Here is a 27,299-nt window from a genome sequence, read left to right on the forward strand (position 1 = left end):
ATGAGGTGCTATGTACAGCCCGGTGACGTATACTAAAAGAGACGGTGTCTGAAAGATGAGAAGGAACAAACCAAGTCTTGATGACATCAGCAAAGATCAAAGTAAAGACCAAAGAGCTGAGTGAATCAGTCAGCAGTATCTAAGTGTTTAAATAAGTAAGTGACCAGGAGGAGGGTAATAATAAATCCCCCACTGGACACCAACGTACAGTCTGACTCCACAATTGTGTGGGTTACCCTAAGGGTGACACAGTCAGTGAAGAGCAGAAGACAACGATGATGTACAGGACTTGCAAGGAACTGATGGGACCCAAAACCTGAGGGTGATAGCATGAGATTGGTGATAGCATTATATTATTAATTGAGGCCCTATTGTTTATATCGTCTGAGGTTTATAATAATGTGTGTAAATATGCCACGGTACTGCAAATTACAATCTGAGGAGTTTTATGTGGAGGTGTGAGGTGAAGGTCACTGGTTGTTGTCACCCATATGTAAGAAGTGCATGGCAGAAATGAGAGCCCGGAGGTTATGTTACCTGGGTGTCTAGGTTTGAGGAAGATGCTGCCCATGACCTGTTATATCTGCAGGGGTAAAAGTCCCATTAGGACAGTAAGTGACAGTGCGACAATTATAACCAATACAAGTGCCGTGGAGGAGAAGTTTGGATTATTGCCAATATTGGTAGGTTTAACAGTAAAGAATGCGAGGGGCCTTAGAAGCCAGATTCGAGGGTCCATACCAGGTCCTCCTGATCTCGCCCACTGCAGTTAAGCAGGAAGGAAGCTGCATCAGGGACAACGCCTATAGAAGCACCGCCCTGGAATGCAAGAGGAGTGTGCAGATGAACTCACAACTGAATAGAACCAATGGGGCTTAAGCACGTCACATTCCTACGGAGAAGATTTGTAACTTTGTGTAATAACGTTCAGTTGCACTTCCTGCTCCACTGTGAGATGATCTGTACCAACACTACTCTGTCTGGTGTATTTCTTCTACGCATGCCCTCATTTTCAAATTTACAGAGGTGGTTATTCGGTGTGGAATAACAGGGAAAGGAACCCTGACATTTGCGACTGCGCGAAAATCACGCAGCCACGCATCATATGCTGCTGACACACAGAGCTGTTATGGAACTTTTGTGCGCGTAGAACGCCACGTTTTTTGCACGCGCGCGCAAAACGCACACGCTCGTGTGAATCCGGCCTAAGACTGTTCACTGTGTGGTGTTGCGAGAAGACAATAGGATCACCTAACCAAGAAGTTCAGACCTAACGCCTGGTCATTTGCATAGTGAACATACCCCCAGGGTTTATTTAATTATTTTTTTTTACTTTGATATGACCCTTTCTAAGGGCCAGTTCACACAGAGTTATTTCACATGAAACTGCGTCGAAAAAAAGTAAAAAAACGGCCGAAAAATGCCTCCCATTGATTTCAATGGGAGGCGGAGGCAGTTTTTTCCCGCGAGCACAAAAACTGTTTCACGGGAAAAAGAAGCGACAAGCCCTATCTTCGGCCGTTTACATCTCTGACCTCCCATTGACATCAATGGGAGGCAGAGAAAGCGTATTTCGTGTCATTTTTCGAAAATCGGCGTGCAGGTAGAGCAAAATCTGCCTCAAAATTCCAAACGAATTTTGAGGCAGATTTTCCGCCTGCGAAAAACTCTGTGTGAACCCAGCCTAAGGGGTTAATGGTTTTCAAATGAAAGATACTATTTCTAATCGGTCTTCAGCTAGTTCACACTAAGTATTTTTGTGCTATTTTTGACGTGGAAACTGATTCAATGGGAGGCGGAGGTGTTTTTTTTTCCTGTGAGCTGTAAAAAATGCTTGCAGAAAAGGGTAGCAACGTGCACTTACTTCGGGTGTTTTCATGTCTGACCTCCCATTGACATCAATGGCGGCTGTTTTTGCCTGCGGCGCTCAATGGCCACAGGCGGAAAACCCGGCAAATGTTCTGCCGGCAGCTCAAAATCTTCCTCAAAATTCCTGAAGGAATTTTGAGGCAGATTTTTCCACCTGCAAAAAAAAAAACTCTGTATGAATAGAGCATAAGGTCTACACTGCAGATGGTCGACTATGATTGGAGTAGTTATATTTCTAATGTCTCTCTTGTTTGACAAAGAAAGTTTGTTAAATCTAGGCCAGTGCAACAGTGTCATCGGTCATTCTCCGTGGATAGCTCCTGCCTCAAATATATACCACACAATGATTACCATCGTATGTTCTTATGATCAGACATCCATGTCTGGCACATTTTATGTACTCCACTACATACTGGTGGGACAGGGAGATCTGGAGTTTGGTAGTTCACTTAAAGGGATAGTGTCATAATTTTTTTTTATTAATGTGTTTTTATTTAATAAAAAATTATATTGACTTTTTCTTACTTTACTGGGGGCTGCCATCTTTTATTTCATCTGTGTATGTCTTTTTTTTTTTTTTTTTTTTTAAATAAACAAAATTGTTATTGATCCAATATATATCCAATCATTGCATACAGCAATGAAACATTGCAAATAAAGCACATGAATTAGGATCACAATTTTTTACAAATAAACAAAAGGTAAACATACAAACTCCCGATCAAGGCATGAAATAATGTCCATACATTCGGACGAGGAAATCATAAGAGTGATAGTTAGAATTTGTCCACTGTTCCCATAAGAAAGTACGTTTGTAGGACCCCTGAATAGAGGCTAAAGATCGTTCCATAACACAATTATTATTAACATATATCACTTCACTCATACTAGGCACCTTTGTAGATTTCCAGTATTTTGCAAGTAATATTTTTGCAGACAATAATATATGAAAAATTAAGTTTCTGTCACCCGGAGAGAAATCCACCAGTCCCACATGCAATAGGGATAAAGCAGGGGCAGGCTTAATGTCAACCCCTAGAAGAGATCGTAAAAAACCTTCTACCTGCTGCCAAAAGCTGGATAATACTTTGCAACCCCAGAAAGTATGAAGTATAGTACCTTTAGAGGTAAGGCATCTCCAACACCTATCAGAGGATGCTGGATATATTTGCGACAAACGACTAGCAGTATAATACCACCTATACAATATTTTCCTAGACGCTTCCAAATGTGTAGCACACTTAGAAAGAGAATAGGCTAGAATGAAAGTGGATTCCCAATCCTGCATGCTTAGGGTATGTGCACACACACTAATTACGTCCGTAATTGACGGACGTATTTCGGCCGCAAGTACCGGACCGAACACAGTGCAGGGAGCCGGGCTCCTGGCATCATACTTATGTACGATGCTAGGAGTCCCTGCCTCGCTGCAGGACAACTGTCCCGTACTGTAATCATGTTTTCAGTATGGGACAGTTGTCCTGCAGCGAGGCAGGGACTCCTAGCATCGTACATAACTATGATGCTAGGAGCCCGGCTCCCTGCACTGTGTTCGGTCCGGTACTTGCGGCCGAAATACGTCCGTCAATTACGGACGTAATTATTGTGTGTGCACATACCCTTATAGGGATTCCCAGATCTCTCTCCCAATGTCCCAGACACGGAAACTCATCCCGAAGCGATCCCTCACACAATACCGTATAAATTTTAGATATCCCCTTACACTATTTGTCCAGATTAATAAATAACAATTCAAAAGGCGTTTTAGGGGGAAGTGGTCAGAGGAGGTAAGGTACTCAACAAGTGACGTATTCTAAGGAATTTATAGAAATCCCTGCGAGGTATGTTATACTTCAGACATGCATCATTAAATGAGTGCGCTCTATAAATGGCAGAAATATACTCGATACCTGACGACAACCAATTTTGGATATCAACATCGGGTATCAGAAACGGAAGCAGCCGGAGAGGAAGATCAGAAGATCTCACCGGAATTATAGGGTTAACAGTAAATTTTTACCAAACCTGAAGCCCTGCTTCAAATTATTAAAAATGGAGGAGATTTAGGCAATTTGGCTCCCGTAGATAATAACCACAGGCATGCTTCCACGGAAGATCCTTCAAGTAATTCCTTTTCCATAGAAATCCAATATTTCATAGGAACCTTAGTTTTCCACATTCTAGCTTGATCCAAAATTGCCGCATAATAATAATGAGCCAAATGTGGGAGACCCAAACCCCCTTTAACAATTGGCTTATATAAAACCTCCGCAGCTACTCTAGGACGGGAATTTTTCCATATATATTTATTAATTATACATTGAAGTCGTTTAAGATAGGATACTGATAGCAAAATAAGTAAGTTTCTAAATAAATATAGTATTTTTGGGAGAATCATCATCTTAACCGCATAAATTCTCCCTACCCAAGATGCCTCATACTTCAGATACATGGATAAGTCTGCTTCTATCTTTGACACCAAAGGGATATAATTATGTTTATATAAAAGAGAGGTGGGATATGAAAGTTGTATTCCTAAATATGAGAAAGAATCCTCAACCCAAAACAAACGGAAATTTCTTCCAAAGAGAATCCAAAAGGAGATCAGAAATATTCATACTCAGAACCATAGATTTAGTAACATTAATGTTAGAATATGAAATTGCACTAAAATCCTCTAATATCTAAGTGACCCCTAATAAGGATGACTCAGGATCTGATCTAGCGATGAGCAAATCATCCGCAAATAAGCCAATTTTATGACCTACATCCCCCACTGTTATCCCACTAATAGCAACTGATGACCTAATGGAAGTAGCCAATGGCTCCATCACCAAGGTAAAAATAAGTGGAGATAAAGGACACCCTTGTCGAGTCCCATTAGTTATTTTAAATATTTTTGATGTACAACCAGAAGTAAACACCAATGCAGAGAGAGAAGAATATAAGGCCAGTATGCTATGATGTGCCATGCCAATAATTCCAAATGCCTCCAGAATCATCCTCAAATATCCCCAATGGACCCTCAATATCCTCAAAGGCCTTCTCCGCATCCAAGGAAAGAAGCAGAGAAGGCGTCCGCTCCCGCTCCACCAAACCCAATAAGTCCACAAAACGCTGTGTGCCATCAGATAAGAGCCCCCCCCTTCACAAATCCCACCTGATTCTGATGTATCAAATCAGGCAAAATAACGGCTAGGCGTTCAGCAATTTTTTTGGCAAACAATTTTAAATCTGTATTCAACAATGAAATAGGTCTGAAGTTCCCCGGTCTGTCCGGAGTCTTTCCAGGTTTGGGTAAAATAACTACTGTGGCCCGTAACATCTCAGCAGGGAAAGTACCACCTTTCTGCACTTCAGTAAACAAACGTAATAAATGGGGTAAGAGAAAAGAACCAAATTTCTTGTAATAATCTACCGTGAGACCATCGGGACCAGGAGCCTTATGAGGTTTCAAGGATCTAATAGACTGAAGAATTTCAGTATCAGAAATACAAGCAGAGAGCATCTCTAACTGTTTAGAGGTGACTGAGGGCAAGTTCATATCCTGTAAAAAGGAAGACATTTTGGACATAGGCTGCGGGGTATCTAAATTATCCTTCAGATTACACAGGTCTGCATAGTAATCTTCCATTACATTAGCTATGTCTTGGGGAGCAAATACTTTTTCGTTCTGATTGTTATAAAGGAAAGGAATCCTAGATTGAGCAGATCTGTGTTTGAGGTGCGAAGCTAATAAGGCGCTTGTTTTATTATTATATCCATAATAACGTGCCTTCACCTTTCTCAGTGACTGCTCATATTTATAAAGATCAAAGTTGGTGTAGTTGATTCTGTAGGTTCCTAAACAAAGCAGCCCTATGTGGGCAATAAAACTGCTTGTTAGAAGCACTTAATTGAGTAATATTGGAAGATAAATGAAATCTCAATTAATTTTTCTGTCTTTTATCTCTAGCTGCAATACTTATAAAGTGACCCCGCATGTAGGCTGTGTGTGTGCACCAAAGCGTAGCCGAGGATGTGTCAAAAGTATCATTGAGCAAGAAAAAGTCCTGCAATAAATCTGCGGATTTATTAGCAAATTGTGGGGCAGATAAAAAATAATTATTGAGTCATAGGAGGATCACTATATTTTTCTGCAATAGATAAGAAATGGGCGCATGGTCAGACCAATCAATACTACCGATTTTAGTAGATACTATTCGATGAAACAGAAAAGCATCCACAAAAAACATATCTATACGTGAGTACGTCTTATGTGGCTGGGAGAAAAAGGTGTAATCTTTCTCTGATGGGTGTTGAAGCCTCCACACATCCAAAAACAACTCTTTTTGAGTGATATTATATAAGTCGTACGGTTTATCCGAACCGGAGGGAGCTGAGGAGTCTAATGCGGGCCACATGGTTTTATTAAAAAGTCTCCCATAAGTAACACCGAACCTAACCGATGTTTATTAATAAGTTTAAATAGCGATTGAAAAAAACATACCCGTTTCTGATTAGGCGCAAATATTGCAACCAAAGTGTAGGTAATGTGTTCCAAATCAACATCACAAAACGCCCATACGGATCTATATGAGAATCCCTGAGTTGAAAAGCCACAGAATTTTTAATAGCAATAGCTACTCCCTGTGTATGTGTCTCTTAACGACAGATACACAGATGGAATACGGCAGTACAGGGCATAGGACACAATGTACGTGAGCCGTTCATTGAATCTGCCATCTGGCTCTGTACTGCACAGACGCAGTTCAGAGCCATCCAGCAGAGAAGCTGGTTTGCAGGGAGATAGCAGGCGCCATTATGAAGACCGGCTGCACTGCAGGTAAGGTGTGTGTGTCTCTGCCTGTCCCCCTCTCGCTCACAGACCCGTGCTCTCATGACCCCCCCCCCCCCCCTCGGGCCCACCTTTCGGGACCACCCCCCCTCCCAAAACGTCTTTTTTTTTAACGTTTAAGTTCTGCATGGTAAATATCTTCCAGACGGCAGTCCTAGACTATTCGCCATTCAGGAATCTGGGAAAGCTGCGTAAAAATGTGTAATTGAGATGTAATGACCGCTATAATGGTTACCACTCAGCTTTCCCAGACACAGATATACTAAAGAAGCGGCTGATTTGAAATTTTAATAACTTTTTAGAAGACGACCCAAGAACTTTTACTGGAGCGGAGTATGTGTCTGTGTAGCAGAGCTGAGTGTGTGTGTGTGTGTGTGTGTGTGTGTGTGTGTGTGTGTGTGTGTCTGTGTGTGTCTGTAGCAAAGCTGAGAGTGTGTCTGTGTGTAGCAGCGTTGTGTATGGTTGTGTGTGTGTAGCAGAGCTGAGTGTCTGTGGAAAGGAATTGACTCAACATTTCTTTATTTACACAACGCGTTTTTTAAAACTGCGTGTGTAAAAAAGCGCATTGTATGTACTAACAGCACACTTTACCAATTAGGTAAATAAAAAGCTTAATTAAGAGGTTTTTTTTGCGGTTTTTGGCACATAAAATGCGCAAAAACACAAAAACGTGTCAAATACATGCCATGTGAACCGGTCAACTGAAAAGTCATTCACTTCACTTTCATCACTCTAAGGGTATGTTCACACGGAGTGTTTTCAGAAGTTTTTTGGGCCGTAAACGTCCCGAAAATTGGAAGCAGAATGCCTACAAACATCTGCCCATTGGTTTTAATGGGAAAAACTGCGTTCTGTTCCAACGGGCCTTTTTTTACGCGGCCGTTTTCCAAAAACGGCACGTAAAAAGACGCCCGCCAAAAAGAAGTGCATGTCACTTCTTGGGACGTTTTTGGAGCCGTTTTTCATGGACTATAGAAAAACAGCTCCAAAAACAGGTGTAAAAACGCGAGTTTGATTAAACAATGGCTGAAAATCAGGAGCCGTTTTCCCTTTGTTTACTAAGCGTGTGAACATACCCATAGCTTCTGCCAGCTGCCATTTGTACAATCACTCCCAAAATGGCAGCCGGACACTGCTTAGCAATTTGAAGACACCTTTTCCTGGCTTGTAGGAGGGGGGTGAGATTGCATCCCACATTTACAGCAACTGTGAGTCATGTTGCTTTGCCTTATTCACCTTGTTGTAATTCTGGGAAGTGCTCCCTCTGGTGGCCAACATAGGAAAACATGTAAAATTATTATTTAATTTTTAATACTTTCCACCATGTGGAAGAAAAAAAAAAAGACATAAAAAAACATAATAGAAATAAGTAACTTACTTAAAAAAAAAAAGTTTTATTCGCGACACATTCCCTTTTAGCCAAAATGTATGTTGTCCACAAATTTGACCCTTGCCTCAGTCCAAATGATGTTGTATATACACTTTACATTAAAGGAAGTTTGTTGGCCCTTTTGAGCTCCCCAAGCCGCTAAGATCACGTTCACATGGCATGTTTTCAAGTGTAAACCGCTCGTATTATGCTCCAAAATACACATCAAATACGACTGCAAACAGCTTACTATTGATTTTAATGGGAAACACACTGTGTAGTGTATAAACAAGGTGTCTTTTTACACTGCTCTATAGAAGAAAAAAAAGTCTCGTAAAAATTTGCTTTATAAAAAAGTGACGTCACTTCTTGAATAGTTGTAAAGTTTTCCCATAGAAACTTATTTTTTGAAGTGTCAAATATATGCTTGGATCTTAGAGGCTGTTACTTAAAATCAGCCTAGTTTTTTCCAGCCTGTACATATGCCGTGTGAACATAGCAAGCTAGTGGTCTTGGGCAAAGGGCAAAGCAACATAAACATACCTTTATTGCCAATGTTGGTCCTTGAATGAGGGTATATTTACATGCCGTGGTTTTGCCGTGCAGCTGAGAATCGCACTGCAAAAATGCTTCTGCTATTCCCAGTGGTTTTGTAGTTGGCATGGAAACCGCGGTAGAGACACTTGTTCTTGCAGTCTGGTTTTCAGTCACGCTGCAAACCGCACCGTGTGAATACACCCTAAGTAGTTTTATTTCTCCATGCTACACATGCAAATGAGATTTCTGGTGTCAGAACTAGTAAGTGTCCCGCAATGTGAGCTGTAATCCCTCTCCTTTGCTGTTGATTGACTGCTCTAGAAAATAGCAGGTTATGATGCAGGAGAACGATACAGCCATCACTCAAGAGCAGAGGGGAGAATTTACAGCACCCATGTATAATAACTACAACGTGAGAACTATACTTTTCAAAACGTAATGATTTGTAAGTACTTTTTTAAGCTCCAAAAAGCACAACAGAAGAACACAAATTAACCTCCACGTATAAACAGGACACACAGACACTGGTGTGGTTTAGTAGATATAGTATTGCTCTAATCATGGTTGCATTTTTTTTATTTAAAGAAAAAAAACAAAACAGTTCCTATGGGGAAACTGATTGCTATACTGCATGTAACAACTGTTTTAACACCATTTTCAAATGCAAGGTGTGAATGGGATCAACAAAAACTCCTATTCACTAACATAAAACATCTAGACATGGCATTTTTCTTGTGCACAGAAACGCGGTCTTTAGCCGTAACTTTTGGCTCCATTTCTCCTCTGCGTCAGATCAGTGCAGCCGATACAGTGTTAAAGCACATCAAGTTCTCCATCAAAAAATATAGTTAATAAGTTTTGTTTTTCATTAGCGCTACAATTTTGAGCAAATCGCTTCAAAATCAGTCCCAACCTTTATACATACACACATGATAATTCTATAAGTGGATCTTACAACGAACTGTTGTGACTCTTTGCAGTTAAAAATATATATAAAATGTATTTAATCTCTAAATGCAAAATACTCTTACCTTTACATCTTTAAAGACTGTGGACACTGTTGCAGCATTTTTTTATTTTTATTGGATTATATGTATTTTGTTATTGGTTTTATTTACGAATATGGGGCCTTTTACCTCTGCACTGGCTACCCACGGGTCGGATATGCTGCATAAAAACTATGCAGCGTATCTGAACGGGAAGCCGCAGCACATTCCATCCGTAATACTGCACCACATTGTGGTGCGGTTTTTCGTCCGGTATTTCTGCTGCGGTAAGCAGCGTAGATATAAAATAAAAAAAATAACACCCATACTTACCTAGGTCGTTGTCATTGTTACGCTTCCCTCTGTGGCTGTCTGGTCCAGCCTCCCTGGATTACGCTACAGCGTGTGATTGGCTGCAACCGTCACATGGGTTGAAACCCAGGGAGGCCAGACTGCAGTATGAATTTTTTTTTTTTTCTTGAGCTGGGATTTTTGCGGCAGAATCGCTGTGATTTCGCCGCAAATGTCGCAACACTTGGCTTTCTTTTGTGGGTTTTGTATCCCCATTGAATTCAAATTCTGCACCGCAGGTCAATTTATAAACGTTTACGCTGCATTTTTCCTCGCAGCGTGGGCATGAGATTTTCTAAATCTCATCCACTTTGCTGCTACTATAAATGCTACAGAATTTTGTTGCGGAAATTCTGCAGCGTTTATGCTGCGTGGCCCAAGGGTGCACTCACACATGTATTTGCATGGTATTGTACAAAGGCAATGCATGCCCATGGGAAAAATATTCAGCAAATTTCTTTAGTTCTTGCGTTGCAGAATATTTTTAGGCACACATTAAGTTTTCCGAAACGTAAACATACAAAGAAAGTATGCCACATGGGACTGCACCCTCAGCCAGGGGTTCCTACACAGGGTAAACAGTACAGAATTTTGGAAACAAAATTCTGTGTGGAAATTCCGCAGCATTTACAGTAGCAGCAAAATGAATGAGATTTGAACAAATCTCATGCACACGCTGCAGAAAAAATCTGCAGCGAAAAACATTCATATATTGACCTGCAGTGCAAATTTGTAAATCCGCGGCATGTCAATTTATGCTGCATATTCAAAGTGTTGTGCCTTTTGCAGCAGAAATGCTGAGATTCTGCTGCAAAAATGAGTATTTAGTTTTTTTTAAATGAAGAACTAACCCTGCCTGTTGTCATAGCGACACGTTGCACTGCACTGAGTGCAGTCCGACTTCCTGTGATAACGTTTCATTCCATGTGACTCATGCAGCCAATCACAGGCTGCGGTGGTCACATGGGCTGCATAGTCATCCCAGGAGGCCGGACTGCACAAACATGGTTGACCGTGACAAATGAGTAAGTATAACCTGTTTTTTCAACCACTGGTTTCCACAGTGGAGATTCTGCCCGAAAAACTGCACCACATCTTGGTGTGTTTTTTTGGGGCGGAATTCCCTGTAGGTTCCTCGTCGGATATGCGGTGTACAATTACGCAGCGTATCCACCCCGTGTGAACATGTCCTTAGTGTGCAGTCCTGCCTGCCACATTTTCGCATCAATTTCTGCAACAAAACGTGCTGCGTGTGACTGCACACTTTCAATACATTGCAAGCCGCCCAATGACGTTCAGTGTCAATCCTAACAGAAGGCTCACTCTACAACCCCTAAAAATCCAAACTGAGCTTACATTCGGGTTCAAGAGACGACAAGTGTAGCTGGAGAGTCAGTCGACAGTGAGTCTGGCTGTCAAGATTGACCCATAGTGCTGACAGAGATCGGGCCATGAAAAATGGTGCGAGTTTCAGCTGTATTTCCCAACCCGACCACGGTACAGGTGAACAGGACTTCTGGTATCATAGACATCTTATGATGCTAGGTGTCCCTGCCTTCCCACGGAACTGCTGTTCTGAACATTCAGAACGGAACTGCAGTTCCGCAGGAAGCCAGGGACTCCTAGCATCATAAAATGTCTGATGCCAGGAGTCCGGTTCACCTGTACCGTGGTCGGGCCAGGAAATCCAGCAGACAATTCAGTTGTGTGCAAGAGGTGTTAGGCTTTGTTTATAGGGCTTATGTTTGAAGTAGAAAAACACAATTTCTCTTAAAAACAGCCTCTAAATCCAGGCATTTTTTGGAGCGGTTTTGCAAGAGTTTCTGAAGCGTGTTTCCAAATGGATTTTAAGGTATATTTTTTAAGCCTTTTTTGTAGTGTCGATGGAAAATCTACTTGTAAAATGGTTAAAGAAGTGACATGTCACTTCTTTTTACAAGGCATATTTTTATGAGGTATTTTTTTAATTCAGCAATGTAAAAATATGGCTAATATGAACAACACTGTATTTCCCATTGAAATCAATATAAAACTAATTGCAGGTGTATTTCAAACGTATTTTCGAGCGTAATACGAGCGTTTTACGCTCCAAAATATGCCTTAAAATAAGTCATGTGAACATACCCTAAACAGCATAGAGCAGCTTGCAATATATTGTAGTATATGCAAGCTGCAGAAGCAACTTACAGTCGACTGCGCTGTTTCCACCAAATAACGCAAACCTTACGGAACTGAGGCAAACGGAAACCATTAGCAACGGAAGAATTTCCATTTAAAACAATAGTAATACAAACGGAATCTATGTCTTCCGTTTGCTTTCCCGTTGATGGGTTCCTTCGACGGAAAGGTCTGACTGAACCCATCAATGGAAACCGAATGATGATCTTAACAGGCCCTAATGCATTCATGCAATCGTGGCGATAAAAAAAAAAATGCTGCAAAGGTGGCCATAGCCTTTAATGTTACGGTACATGGTCTCGAAAAGTGGTGGACACTTTACTTCAGGATGCTTTTTTTTTTTTTTTTTTCATGGCCAATTTGGACTACGCTGGAAGGATCTATTTTTTGGGGGGGGGGTATTAAAGAGCAGCTGCAAAAAAAAAAAAAATTTGGTCACATCCACGACCAGAGGTTTAGTTGCCTTAGAGACCTGTATTAAAGAGGCTCTGTTACCAGATTATAATATCTCCTACATAATCGGATTGGTGATATAATGTAGATAACAACAGTGGTTTTTATTTTGAAAATCGATAATTTTTGAGCAAGTTATGGGCAATTTTAGATTTATGCTAATTAGTTTCTTAATAGAGGTAAACACACACCCAGTTGTCTATTAAGAAACGAATTAGCATAAATCTAAAATTGCTCATAACTTGCTCAAAAATGATCTTTTTTCAAAATAAAAACCACTGTTACCTACATTACAGCGCTAATCAGATTATGTAGGAGATAGGGCAGTTATAATCTGGTGACAGAGCCTCTTTAAGCCAGTATAAGATTCTGGCATAGACAAACAAATCAGCTGCTGTTGATGTATAACTTTTGTTCAGCCAAACTCTGGGGGAGTGTTCATTCATCCAAAGAAAAAATAATAATTTCAGATACAGGCTGAACTGATCCCCAAAGCAATAATGAGTTGTAACCCATAAGAAGTGAGTCACCAGTGCGATGTACTCAGAAACCCCCCTCAAGAAATGACATGATTGCTACATGGTTGGTAAACAAGAACTAAAAAAAAAAAATGCATATACTTAATCAGATTTCCCAATATAGTACAACAGTTTGCCGCTTATCCCATAGAAATACTTATTGGTCCTTCTAAAAAGATTCAGTACCTAATAGTGTGTAGAGCATCTCTGTTATGTTTAAAATATACAGCAGTAGGTTACACGTTCACCTACTCCTCACAAATATATGGCATAGTCTATTAGATGTACATCTGGTGGGAGGCTAGAGTGTCCATGAAAGGCCGCACAATATTATCTGTAGAGAAGTAGAACACCAAACCAAATGTGATTGAGATTGGGAGAGCTGGTAAAGTTTTTTTGAAAACTGCCAGGAGCAATAGAGTCAGGCATAACCCCTGTAAAATAAAAAGACATAGTGAACAAAAATCTGCAAATGTAGGCCACTTCTATGGAATAAATTCGAATTAGTAATTTTCATCCACAGGATATGTCATAGATGTCAGATAGATGCGGGTCCCACCTTTGGAACACGCACCTATCTCCAGAAGGGAGCCCCCTAAACCCTGTTCAGCCGCTCTATGTTGCGGCTGAATAAGGTAAATTCCGACCGTAAAGAATTTTATATGGTCGTGGGTTACGTAGACAGCATAACTCGCTGAGCTACGCTGTTTCCGTAACTCCCATAATAGTGAATGGCAGTTACAGAAGCAGCGTAGCATGCGAGCTAAGCGGTTTCCGTAACTACTATTAAGTTCTATGAGGCTTACGGAAACAGCGTAGCTCAGCGAGTTACGCGGTTTACGTAACTCACGACAATGTAACATTTTTCATGGTCCAAATTTACCTCATTCAGCCGCAACATACAGTGGCTGAACGGGGCTTAGGGGGACACGTTCTGGAGATAAGACCCGCATCTATCTGACATGTCCTGTGGATATGTCATAAATGTCTAGTGGGAAAACCCCTCTAAGTCACTATGCAGCTACTAATCTATAAGGGGTTACTTACTATTAGTATGGCAACGAAACAGGCCAATGTGGTATTCCAGTCTCCACTCGCTGTAGCTGCAGCTTTTCCTACAAGCACACTGTAAAATATGAAGTCTCCAAGACCAAGCTTTACTCCCCCTTTGAACAAATACATTGAAAAGTTATGGAAAAATTGTATTTTTTACTGTAATAGTATTCGATAAAAAATTCTTGTCCGAAAGAAAACAATTGGACTTAAAGAGGCTCTGTCACCACATTGTGCAACCCCTATCTGCTATTGCAGCAGATAGGCGCTGCAATGTAGATTACAGTAACGTTTTTATTTTTAAAAAACGAGCATTTTTGGCCAAGTTATGACCATTTTCGTATTTATGCAAATGAGGCTTGCAAAAGTACAACTGGGCGTGTTGAAAAGTAAAAGTACAACTGGGCGTGTATTATGTGCGTACATCGGGGCGTGTTTACTACTTTTACTAGCTGGGCGTTGTGTATAGAAGTGTCATCCACTTCTCTTCACAATGCCCAGCTTCTGGCAGTGCAGCACTGTGACGTCACTCACAGGTCCTGCATCGTGTCGGCACCAGAGGCTACAGATGATTCTGCAGCAGCATCGGCGTTTGCAGGTAAGTCGATGTAGCTACTTACCTGCAAATGCTGATGCTGCTGCAGAATCAAGTGTAGCCTCTGGTGCCGACACGATGCAGGACCTGTGAGTGACGTCACAGTGCTGCACTGCCAGAAGCTGGGCGTTGTGAAGAGAAGTGGATGTTACTTCTATACACAACGCCCAGCTAGTAAAAGTAGTAAACACACCCCGATGTACGCACATAATACACGCCCAGTTGTACTTTTACTTTTCAACACGCCCAGTTGTACTTTTGCAAGCCTCATTTGCATAAATACGAAAATGGTCATAACTTGGCCAAAAATGCTCGTTTTTTAAAAATAAAAACGTTACTGTAATCTACATTGCAGCGCCTATCTGCTGCAATAGGAGATAGGGGCTGCAAAATCTGGTGACAGAGCCTCTTTAAACTAAATAGCTGTGACAGAGATGAGTGGGGCCAGAGATGTCTGGAAGCTGCTTATCCTTCCCTGCTCTACTAAAATACCATGAACATAAATATCAGAATAGGGGCCAGATGGTCACACACATTAGATAAAAGTCAGCCAATAATAGGAGAACTATCGAATGCATATGGGCCCCCGACCCTCATTTTAACATTCTCATCCTTTGTTCACGCAGGAGACAAGCCGTTGCTAGAGGTGTCTGGCAGCGGTCTTTTCTCCACTCCATGTTGGAGGTGGAATTGGGCCAACAGCTATTGCATGTGTACGACCAGGCTTTTTTTTTTCTCTTCTGCTTCCTTTCACAAAATCTCTGGCTGCCTGCAGCCACCACTATGGGTACCGTATGGTTTATATTGAAGTCAATGGTTTGTTGACATAAAAAAAAAAGGAGAGCAATAATGAGAGGGTTATGGGTGTTCTGGCTGCAGCAAACAAAAGATTGAATAAATAATGGACCTGCTCGTCTACCTCAAACCACCAAGGAAGGTGGGCACTACCCTAAGCATCAGAGCTAGCGACAATAACCCTCTACCGTGGAACACCAGGAAAATTTTAATTAAAAAAAATATTTTTTTTACTTATTTTTTGTTGTCTGTATCATAGTAACAAAATATGTATATGATCAGATCCCTATCTGGAACCATGATGCATTTTGGCAAAGCTCCTGTGTGAAATTGGTAAGTGACAAGCACCTCTGAGCGGAGGCCATTACTCAGAGGAGTGGAGAGGGGGGTCCAAGCTGCAGTGAAATTGCACTTTTCATATAACCCACGTTCATTTTCTATTAGCGTCTGATCATTTAGATAGTAAATACACAAGTACTTTTTTCTTTAGTCATGCCTACTGTGTAAGGCCACAGGCACACAGCCATAGTATGGCTCCATTTTGTACAGAGCTGTAAAAGGGCACCTAAAAACATTCATTGGGCCTCAATGCTTTTTTTTTTACGTTTTTCCTGTCAGATTTTGTAAAAATTCAACAGAAAATAAATCATGGCATGCCCCATCAGATACTGTAATATGGATGCTGGTGTAGCGGCAGATGGAGTCCCTGTGGATCTGTAGTATAAAACTGCTAAATTGCGGTTTTCACTTGACATTATCATTAACATATTATTTCATTCTATAATACAAGTAAATAAGCTTATTTTACCCATGGATTATGGGTTTCCCTTTTTCATACATGAATAGCTGGGCTTGATATCAGTTACAGTATATCTTTGTTGTCAGCCCATGAAGTCTTCTTCAGATTATTTATGGAATTCTGTCAAATCATCATTCACTCTTCACACTTACTTTCTTCGTCTCCATCATCTGACACTACGGTCCTATTGGTAGGAGTCTGAATTTCAGACCCTGGAGCTTCCATGTCCACTTGTGATATCTGGTTAACACTTTCTGATGAATCTGAATAAAAAAAGAAAAAAAAGAAATGGAGAATAAATGCAGGTAAAACATGAAAAGGGTACAAACATACAGGGCGGCTGCCGCAACCACTCTAAACAGGTGGTGGGGAATGGCCACTCAATTAAGGGCAAAATCATGCAGCCATTTGCCAACGCATGGGGACATGGCGCCTTGTTTGTTCTTACTGTGAGACTGGGTTTTCATGTCACAGTTAAAATGTGTTTTGTTTTTTTACGCAATTTGTGGCAAAACTGTGCCATTTAACAGGGATTTTCGCCAAAAACGCATTTTGACTACGACGCGTGAACCCAGCCTTAAGCTGTATTGTCATATTAATTTCCATATCCACACAAGTGATTAGTAATTGGGTTATGCAATTCAGAAGTAGTCTAAACAAAAAGCGTCCTCTACCAAATGCAGGATCACCCCTTCCCAACTGCCCACTGTCACTTGACGGAGGGGGTGCTGGTCCCAAGTTTATAGCGATGTCTTTTTGGTAAGTGAGTGCTCATGCATTAAGCAGCTGCTGTTACTAACTGTTCCTGTACTTCGAGCAGGCTGCGGAGTACAGCCAGAATCAGAGGAAACTCTGATCCTGACCGTTTAACCCTTTCATTAAAGGAGGACTCACCCCTTCAATCGTGTCACAGAGTTTCTCGGTGACCCAATCGGAGACTAGGGGAACCTTCTGCAGTCAACAAAGGGCTGTACTGTAAGCCTGTTGATAGGGCAACATGTAGTGTGCCCTAACTGCAGCCGGTGCCATAGCGACAAAATATAATGTTAAAAAGTTATGCCTTCTTGGGATTTAAAAATATATAACAAATAAAATAAATAAATAAATAAATGTCCACAAAAGTCATTAGTCTAAAATATATTTTATTTCCCATACATTACATAAAAACAAAAAAACTACCTATATTACGAAATCTACTGCTGAAAGGCAGAGAGAGACAAAAACTAAAAAAAATTAGCGGTCATTAAAGGGGTTTTCCTATCTTGGACATTTGTCATATCCACAGGATATGCCATAAATGTCAGATAGATGTGGGTCTCACCTCTGGGACCCCTAAAATCCGTTCTACCTTGCTCGACTCTTGCGGCTTCCTGGCCATTTCATGATTAGGTAGTTGGGAGTTACAAAAACAGCTGAGCTATGCTGTTTCCGTAACACCCATAGAACGGCGAGATGTTTCCATAACTCCCATTCACTTTTCTGGGAGTTATGGAAACCGAGTAGGTCGCCGTGTTACTCTGTTTCTGGAACTCTAGAGCTACGGAAACAGCATAGTTCACCGAGCTACTCTGTTTCCATAACTCCGATTAATTTCTATGGGAGTTATGAAAACAGTGTAGCTCAGCGATTTCCTAATCATGATGTAGCCGGGTAGCAGAAAGAGCCGACCAACGTAGAACGGGGTTTAGGGGGCTCTGTTCTAGAGATTAGTGCGGGTCCCAGAGGTGGGACCCCCATCTATTGGACATTTATGGCATTTCCTGTGGATATGCTATAAATGTCCAAGATTGGAAATCCCCTTTAAGGCCTTTTCAGGCCTTGCCATTAAGGGGTTATGTGGGGACCAAAAATTATTAGCAGTGTACTCATTGCAGTATGTGAGTACACTCGCTAATATACATTCCGGTCCACAGTCGCTCGGATTCTGAGAATTTTATAGATTTTTTTATAGCGCTGCCGTAGGACCGGAAGTCTAGCTGCACAGCCTTCTTTGATGACGATACGACTCTTAGTCAAGTGACCGGCCCCCGCTGTACTCTATGTACAAGGAGTAGCAAATCTAAAAACGTATGAAAGTCTCAGAATCAGCACGATGGGGACTGGAATGTATATTAGCGAGTGTACTTAAATACTGCAGCGATTACCAAGCTAATCATTTTTAAACCCTTTTAAATATATATTTTTTTATGGTCCCTCTGTGACATCTATAAGCAAAAGTAATGGTGATTGTCCACCCTTGAACAGCATTTTGTTTTGTTGTTTTTAACTTAAATAGATAAAAAATTCTGTACGGATTAAATCACATTTAAAAGATCTTTATAGTAGCTGGAGTTTAGTTTTTCTGATAAAGAGCTCCAAATCCTCTTCCAGCTTACTTCTTTGGCCTCTTTAGAGCACCTTAAGTATACAATAAACGTGCCAATAGTGCTCCATTAGCCCGAAGGAGGTCCAAATAGTTGGGTTGGTATATGTCAGTGTACCTTTTTTAAAGGATATAATAGTGTACTAGACTATTCCATCCTAAAGGATCCCTCGAAAAAAAAAGGAAAAGTATAACGCAAGGTATATGTTTTTTTTAACATAGGAACCTAAGGGTGGCAGATGCCACCGTATGGCATCCGTCACAGGTATACGTTAAACGTATATGTCGAGAAACTCCAGTGAAGTCACTGCACATATATGCGCAGGAATCACTGTGTCCTCAGGAAACACTCTGCCTGGGGACTCCAGCCCTGGGTAAGCTCTTGATGTCACTGTTCGTGAATGGACAAAAGAGGTCAGGAGCTTCCCCAGAGACAGTTTTCCTAGGCAAAGAAAGCATCAGGTAGCGCTCTGCCCAAGGACTGTAGCCCTGGTGAAGCTTCTGATATCTCTGTCCATATATAGACAGTGACGTCAGGAGCTTCAACAGGATCATTATCCCCGAGCACTCTGAGGTAATCGGGGCGGTTTGGTCGACGTATACCACTTAACGCATGTACAATGGGATACGTTGCAGTTTTCAGTCAGTGGAATATATCCTCTTGAATTACGCAATGTGGAAGCGGGGCCTTACTGCTTATACATTAAACCCAATAATAAAAAACATACATTTATAGTAAGCTCCCACTAGTGGCAACCACAATGAAACTGAATTATAATGGTTTAATTCTATAGCTATGTTATAGATTTGGAACTCTGCACTAGAAAAACAGAGCACCGATGCCTATTAATATTTGCAATGAAATCAAAAGTACAAAATTTCATACCTAAAAACAATATGATGTTAAAGTATATCCATCATTTTAGGTTAATTTTCAGAATAGTCCGCCATGTGTGTATTTGAGTAATAACCGTATTTCTGACCACAATATCACCTGTATGAAGCATTTTTGAGAAGTTTTCCCCCTCGGCCTGCTCCAGATCTTTGCATAATCTTCTGTCTTAACATTTTTCATAAACTATGAAACCTACACCATTATATTACACTATTATTGTAATCTCTCCCTTTACAAATAGAAGAATCAAAAAGCCAAACAAGATTTCAATTCCCCCCAGTGTCTGTCTGTTTTAGAAACTCAACAGTGCAAATATATAAAAGTAGGATCCCGTAATAGTAAATTTCAAGCCATAAAATGTAATAATAAACTATGAAAAACATTTGAAATACTTATTTAACCACTCGAGTTCACATATTGTTTTTTTAAATATATATTTTTTTGGACATATGTTTTTTGAGGAATATTAAAAAAACCTATAGAAGTATGAAGAAAAACACCATACTCCGAGCAAGCTGCAATTGAAAAAAAAAATCAGTCAAGAGAAATTTACGCCTAGAAAAACGTCCCCCAAAAATGCTGCACCTAAATTGTGTGTGTGTATATATCAAGCCTAACTTGCTACTTTGAATAGAGACATGGCATTAGTACCATGAGGACACCTACCTCCTGAATGTCGCTTTAATCTTGGATTCGTATCTTCAGAATCTGCCATACCAACAATCCATACCATGGCAGCTTTTAAATGAAAATGAGAAGTTGGTTTAGAATGGCTCTTTCAAGATTTACTAAAATATAATGTATCTAAACATACAACATTATTACCTTGTAAAATTATGTCACTTACTCTGATTTATGTACTTACTAAAATAGTTTTCTATATTTATATTGTAAACACTAAAATCGAATGTTAAGGCTGTATTCACGTGTCAATTTCTAAATTACAGTTCAATATTTTACAGCATTAAAAAAATATATAAAAACATAAAAAAAATAGCATCAAAATAGCGTCAAAATAGCATATGGTAAAACAGCCTGGGGTCTATCCACACGTTGTGAGCATGTCACAGTTTTTGCCATGATATTATCTAAATCACTTCAGTTATGCAAAAATCATCGCAAAAGATGCAATATTACGACAATGTGTGAACAGACCTTTAAATGCTTCATATGATGGGTGCATATACAACGAGTTGGCAATTTAATGACTGCAGACTTGACTGAGTAACACCTGTGCTATCAAGTAAGTAGCTTGACCGGCTAGACAATAGTTGCAACCAGATCTTTGTACTGGATGACAGCAAGACTCATACTTAGGGCTCGAGCATACGATCGTATTAACGCATCATTTTTTATAGCGCCATAATATATTTTCCACAATAGTGCATGAGCCCTCTACTGTACATCCGTATGCTTCTGGAGGTTTTTTCTCCGTTTAACTCCATAAAAATCTGAGAATAAATAAATAGTGGCATGTTCCATCAGACTGTCTGCTTGGTGGTATTCTAGAAGAATTGTTGGAGGGTTCCTGTATGGCTGTGCCCAGTGGCTGTACAGCTCTGTACTAAAAGAGCCGTACAGGCTATGTGCAGAGGGCTCTGCTGTGTTCATGAGCTCTCAAATCAATGGATGCCATAGAAGCTCATTGATGTCAACTGGTGTCTTAACCACAAGTAATCTAAAAGCATGCGGACAGCTGATTGTAGGGGCTTTCTGTAGTAGCAATCCCTTTGACAACCACCAGGTAAAGAATTATTGCTTTATATTCAACATGTGACCTTTTGGCTTTAACTGTTTAGAGATTTGAAATTACCTAAAATTTACCTGTACCAGGCACAAATGATACAAGTTAAATGGAAGGTCAGGCTCGGTGAAATTCCCTGCATCTGCTATCTGGCTCAGTTGGTCAGTCTAAAGCCTCATGGCCTTCCAATGTGCCGCTGTATTGTGCTCCAATTTGTCTCTTATTCAAGGTAAGTGTGGCCCTGAGCAAAGTTAAAAGTGGGGCCCCAATTGCTGAGTTACTGTATAAATAATACAATCACTTCAGAAGGCGGTGTGTAGAGTACTGCATCGCGGATTTGTAGCGAGTCCAGGAGTATTGTAAGCCCCAAGGCATATGCCCCCCTCTCACACAAAAAAAAATAATGTATATACATATAGTTATTAAATCATACCACTATACCAGATTAAATATTACCTGCATGTGGTTACTGAACACAAATTACTATAAGACCAATATTACCAATAATAACACAATATAAGTTCCAATTAATACCGCCACACCATAACCACAGTGACTAAATAATACCCCCATACGGATAGTGAATAATACCGCCACACCATAACCACATATTGACTGAATAATACCGCCAGACCATAACCAAATAGTGACCGAATAACACCACTATACAGTTACTGAATAATACTTCCATAGCATAACTACATAGTGACTGAAAAATACCCCCATACGGTTACGGAATAATAACGCCACACCATAACCACATAGTAACTGAATAATACCCCCATACTATTACTGAATAATACCTCCACACCATGACCACAAAGTGACTGAATTATGCCCCCATATTGTTACTGAATAAAAACCAATATTACCACCACATAGACCATATAGTGGTAGATGTCAGTTATACACAGGAGCTCTGCAGACTATATAAGGTATTACAGCACATTTATATCCAGTGACTCACAGGTGAGGTTTTCTCTGATTAGTCGTTCACTTTCCCTTTTTTCTCTCCATCTGGCCCAGACCACTTATTCCTAATGTGGCCTGCAGCCTATAGTATTCTATTGTATCTGCATCCTGATGGACCCCCTCCGGGCGGCAAGAGGATGGGGGCGCTGGGCAATTGTCCAGTTTGCCCCCCAACGCCGGCCCTGGCCATATGTAAGCAATATTCTCCCCCTAAAAGCAAGTGTATTTTAGGGGAGAGTAAAATCCATAATTCAGCATGTGCCAGATTTCCTATGGAATCCGACGGAAAAAAAAACTACATATAAAAATCAGAGGCATACAGAGGTACAGCAAGGCCCCATACACCTCTATGGGTGCAGCTCTGTACAACATGAAGCCATACTACGGCCATGTGAATGAGGCCTAAATCTTTCTTGGACATAATGGCAACATATGCGGTGTAACTGGATTGATTTTTGAAAGCATGACACACCGATTGAATGTTTTAGAATCATATCAACATATCACATTGTAACTAGTAAGCACTACCAATAAAATGTTAGTGATGTTTCTAGAAAGGTTACATGTAATGTCTTTCATTGTAATACGGAATTAGATGTGCAAAATCATGATACAATATTTAATATCCTTACAAGAATATATTAATGCTGGAAATATAGGCTCATTTCTTTCCTGTGCAGTTTCCACCAGCATCCTCAAAGGGCCCTTTGGACACAATACAGTACAGCTAGCAGGTCTGTAAGAAAATACACAATACAGGCATGAAATTCATCAGTATTCATGTCATAAGGTTTCCAGTTTATCAAGCTGAACAACTTTTGTTCTGTCAAAAATAGAGATTTTGCTGATACCCTCACTTATTTATTATATACAAAGTGAGTTTTAGGGAACCACAAAAGGTGTATACCACCAGTATATGCAATTTTATATTTTGGAAATAGGAAGAAGGGAAAAGAGTTGTGGTTCCTGTAGAGAACGAAAATAATAAACTTTATTAATATGTTTTTGTTAAAATAATTCTAAAATAATATTTTTTATTTTATCAATGTAGGTCAAAATTTATATAGCAGTGCAGAAAACCCCTTATCCTGCACTTGAAGAACAGAATTTGTCTTTTGTATACTCTATTATCAATTGCTACTGTTGTACAACAAGGTTGGACTCTATTGCTTGCTGAGGTAAGTGAAGATCTTATCACTCTGGTATATTGTATGTACTGTGTGAATTAGTATTGCTGTCAATCATTAAACATTGTATCTGTTTCTTGTATGCATTGACAGTTGCAGTATTTTCTATTTGTAAATAGAAATTGTATCAATTTTTGGTTCTGTGCTGTGCACTGAATGTGTCACTATAAGCTTGCTAGTCTAAAAGTTGTCAATTCTCAAAGTTCTCTTAGATTCACTGAATTTATTATACAATTTTAGATTCTTGCAATTGTCCACATTGTTTTATTTTAACATGCTGGCTAATTCTGTCTGAAATAGCAACGGTGCGTTAATCTGTGTGAATGGGCACTACAGGGAGTGCTCTAATTGTCATGTGCTCATCGTTATTTCCCACCGTGGGTTTGTGAGAGACTGTGAACAGCAGCACTAGATAGTATGTATGCTAGATAGCTTGTGTGCCAACGATCTTTTGCAGATAGAATTGCACTGTTTATGGGCTGCTTGCTGTCTGTTATCGCCGCTTTCCATAAGGGCAAGGAGCAGCAGCTGATTGTAATGTTCTGACAGAGCTGCCTGTATGTGTCAGCGAGCCCTGTGAGCACTACAAATTCTATTAAAGATGCACTTTATATTGTGCTCTATTTGTGAGCTGCTTGCTGTTCACTATCTCTGCTATCACAGAAAGGGTAGTGAATAGCAACACAATTGGGTATCTGATCAACCAGCTTTTGTACGTCAACTTGCTTAGTGAGCTGGTTCTATGAGCGCTGCTAGGGATTTTGCCCTGCAGCGTCTGTCAAGATACACGCACTGCTCTCTTTCAGGGAGCAGCGCTTCCACATAGATTGTAATGTTCTGACAGTGCTGCCTGTGTGTGTCAGCGAGCCCTGTGAGCGCTACAAATTCAATTAGATATCCACTTTATATTGTGCTCTGTTTGTGAGCTGCTTGCTGTTCACTATCTCCGCTATCACAGATTGGGCAGTGAATAGCAGCACTATTTGGTAATCTGATCGACCAGCTTTTGTATATCAGCTGGCTTAGTGAGCTGGTTCAATGAGCGCTGCCAGGGATTTTTCCCTGCAGCGTCTGTCAAGATACACACACCGCTCTCCTTCAGGGAGCAGCGCTTCCACATGTAAGTCGTTGCCGACTTTTAGTTAATTATTCAGGTAGCGTTTGATAAGGCTGGGACCTTAGACATTGATTTCATAAATATGACTGGACACCCGACGCGCGTTTCGCCGGCATTCCGGCTTCCTCTTGGGGTGTAACCCGCCGGTTCTGACGCCCTTAAATATCGTGAGTGCTGAGTGACAGCCAAGGGGGCCAATAGGATTGTTTTAATTATAGCAGTGTGTAAATGACAGGTAGAGCAGTTCCAAATATCTGTCATAGGGTTCAATATTATTTCTTAAAAGAAGAATCAATTTTAAATGATGTTTTGTTATGATATTAACTTTTACTCTTAGTTTCCTATGTCTATTTAAATTGTGAGTTTCTAATGTACATATGGATATTAGTTCCATATACATATATACATATAGTTCAGACAGATATGATGAGAAAGATTTCTTTGATATCATATGTGAAGTTTGTAGAGGGTTGTTGTACTTGATTTATTGATGTTTATTTTAATGTCCAAAGCACATAATTATTTATGTGTATATTTATCTCCCATTCCATATTCTTCACTTCAAAGTATTTCTTCTCCAATTATTGTTCTTTTATATACCGAAATGACATCCATAGATAGTACCCTTTTAATTATCAAATTTTATAGGAGGAGAGAAAAATAGGGGGATTTTTAAGGAATATTAAGCACGTTGAATTAACAAATTATCTTTATCATACCCATGGTAGATTACCAGTAGATGTTGACAAATTATTAACGTATCAAGAGTATTTAGTTATTTTAAGGGTTTTTTATTCACAGAAAGCAACCAAAATTAAAACTCTCATTAAGGCCGTTTGGATTAACAGAGTTCATCTGAAAAATCCACTGGCTTTCTCTTTTTAAGAGGGCTTCATCCAAATTGCCTCCTCTTATGCCCATTTTGAGTTGGCAGATTGCCCATCCTTTAAGGTTTGTCCATTCAAGATTGTGATGTTGCTTGTAATGTCTAGCAATTGGGGTCGGGGTAAAGGGTTTATTTTGTGCCTGACTATCCAGTTTGTTTTTCTCATAATTTAGGATGGAGCCAATATGCTCTCTGATTCTAATCCTCAGTTCTCTTTTTGTCTTGCCTACATATCTAAGGCCGCAAGGGCACTCGAGGCAGTAAATGACACCTGTTGATGAACATCTAATGTGTTCCCTTATTGTGTAACTTTTACCTGACCCATCCAGAAAGGTCTTTGTACTTTTTAGAATTTTACATGCCCTGCATAGCTTGCAAGGATGGAATCCTGGTGCTAAGATTTTTGGTTGATTATTAGTTCGGGAGAAATGACTTGAAACTAATATGTCTGAGATGCTTTTACTCTTACGATAGCCTGTGGGAATTCTTTCTCCCAAAATTTTTCCCAGATCTATATCAGTTTTTAGAACATGCCAATGTTTGTTTAAAATGTCAAGCATTGTGTTCCAATCTTCATGATAGTCAGTAATAAATCTCGGTTGGCGTGGAAATTCAAGATCTTTTTTCTTTGGAGTTAGGAGATCGATTCTGTTTGTTCGTAATGCTATATTGTAGCCTTCTTTTATGCTTCTATTAGAGTAATTTCTTATTTGTAGTCTTGATTTTAATTCTACAGCTCTTTCTTTAAAGATCTCAAATGTTGAGCAGTTGCGTCTCAACCGCAGAAATTCTCCTTTAGGAATTCCCCTAATAGTACTGGGAGAGTGTGCACTCTCGGCGTCTAACAGACTGTTGGTGGCAGTTTCTTTCCTATATAAGTCAGTATTTAACTCTCCATTATCGTCTTTGTATATTTTAATGTCCAAGAATGGTATTGAGTTATAACTAAAATCCAAAGTTAATTTAAGATTGAAGTCATTATCATTAAGTTGTTGTATAAATTCTTGAAGGTTGGAGACAGTATCGCTCCAAACCACCAAAATATCGTCTATAAAACGCCGCCATAGACTGACATGATTTGTAAAATACCTCATTCTGTCATCAAAGACAATCATTTCCTCCCACCAGCCCAAATAAATATTAGCAAAGGTAGGAGCAACTGCTGCTCCCATTGCAGTTCCGCGAGTTTGTAAGTAGAACCGACCATCGAATAGAAAGTAGTTTCGGGTGAGAATAAATTTCAGGGCCCGGAGAACAAAATTTTTCCGTATAGGGTTATAATTGGTGTCTTTAGATAGAAAAAATTCCACAGCTCTACATCCTCTGGAGTGGTCAATGCTTGTATAGAGACTTTCCACATCACAAGTCACAAGTATCTCATCTGGGTTTAGATTTATCCCTTCTATCTCTTTCAGAATCTGCATTGTGTCTCTGGTGTAGGAAGGCAGCTGGTAGACTATATCTCTAAGTTCATGATCTAACCAAATTCTGCATTTTTCGGTTAGATTTCCCACACCAGAGACTATAGGTCTTCCTGGGGGATTCTCCTTATTTTTATGTATTTTAGGAAGCAGATATAGAGTAGATACCCTGGGATCTTTGACTGATAAGTATTTTTTCTCATTGAGAGATATGGCTCCCAGGCCATAGCCCTCTTCTATCATGATTTTATATTCTTCTACGAATTGAGATGTGGGGTCACCCCATAGTGGTTTATAACAATTTCTATCAAGTAATTGACGCTTGGCCTCATGTATATATTTGTCCTTTGGCCAGATAACAATATTACCTCCCTT

At 40.0% G+C, this 27,299-nt stretch overlaps 1 protein-coding gene across 1 annotated transcript in view; it reads right to left on the reverse strand.

Annotated features, from left to right (window-relative positions):
- Positions 1–12,856: 12,856 nt before the first annotated feature.
- Positions 12,857–27,299, reverse strand: part of LOC142761217 (presenilin-2-like) — a 63,079-nt gene continuing 48,636 nt past the window's right edge. Inside the window, exons 7-11 of the mRNA XM_075864407.1 lie at positions 22,946–23,040; positions 20,264–20,335; positions 16,493–16,603; positions 14,146–14,264; positions 12,857–13,532 (exon numbers count right to left, since the gene is read on the reverse strand). Coding sequence (XP_075720522.1) covers positions 13,377–13,532; positions 14,146–14,264; positions 16,493–16,603; positions 20,264–20,335; positions 22,946–23,040 — 553 coding nt within the window. The 3' untranslated portion in view covers positions 12,857–13,376. The remainder of the gene's footprint in view (positions 13,533–14,145; positions 14,265–16,492; positions 16,604–20,263; positions 20,336–22,945; positions 23,041–27,299) is intronic.

The sequence above is a fragment of the Rhinoderma darwinii genome, chromosome 4 (genome assembly GCF_050947455.1).
Source record: "Rhinoderma darwinii isolate aRhiDar2 chromosome 4, aRhiDar2.hap1, whole genome shotgun sequence".
NCBI classification, from domain to species: Eukaryota; Metazoa; Chordata; class Amphibia; order Anura; family Rhinodermatidae; genus Rhinoderma; species Rhinoderma darwinii.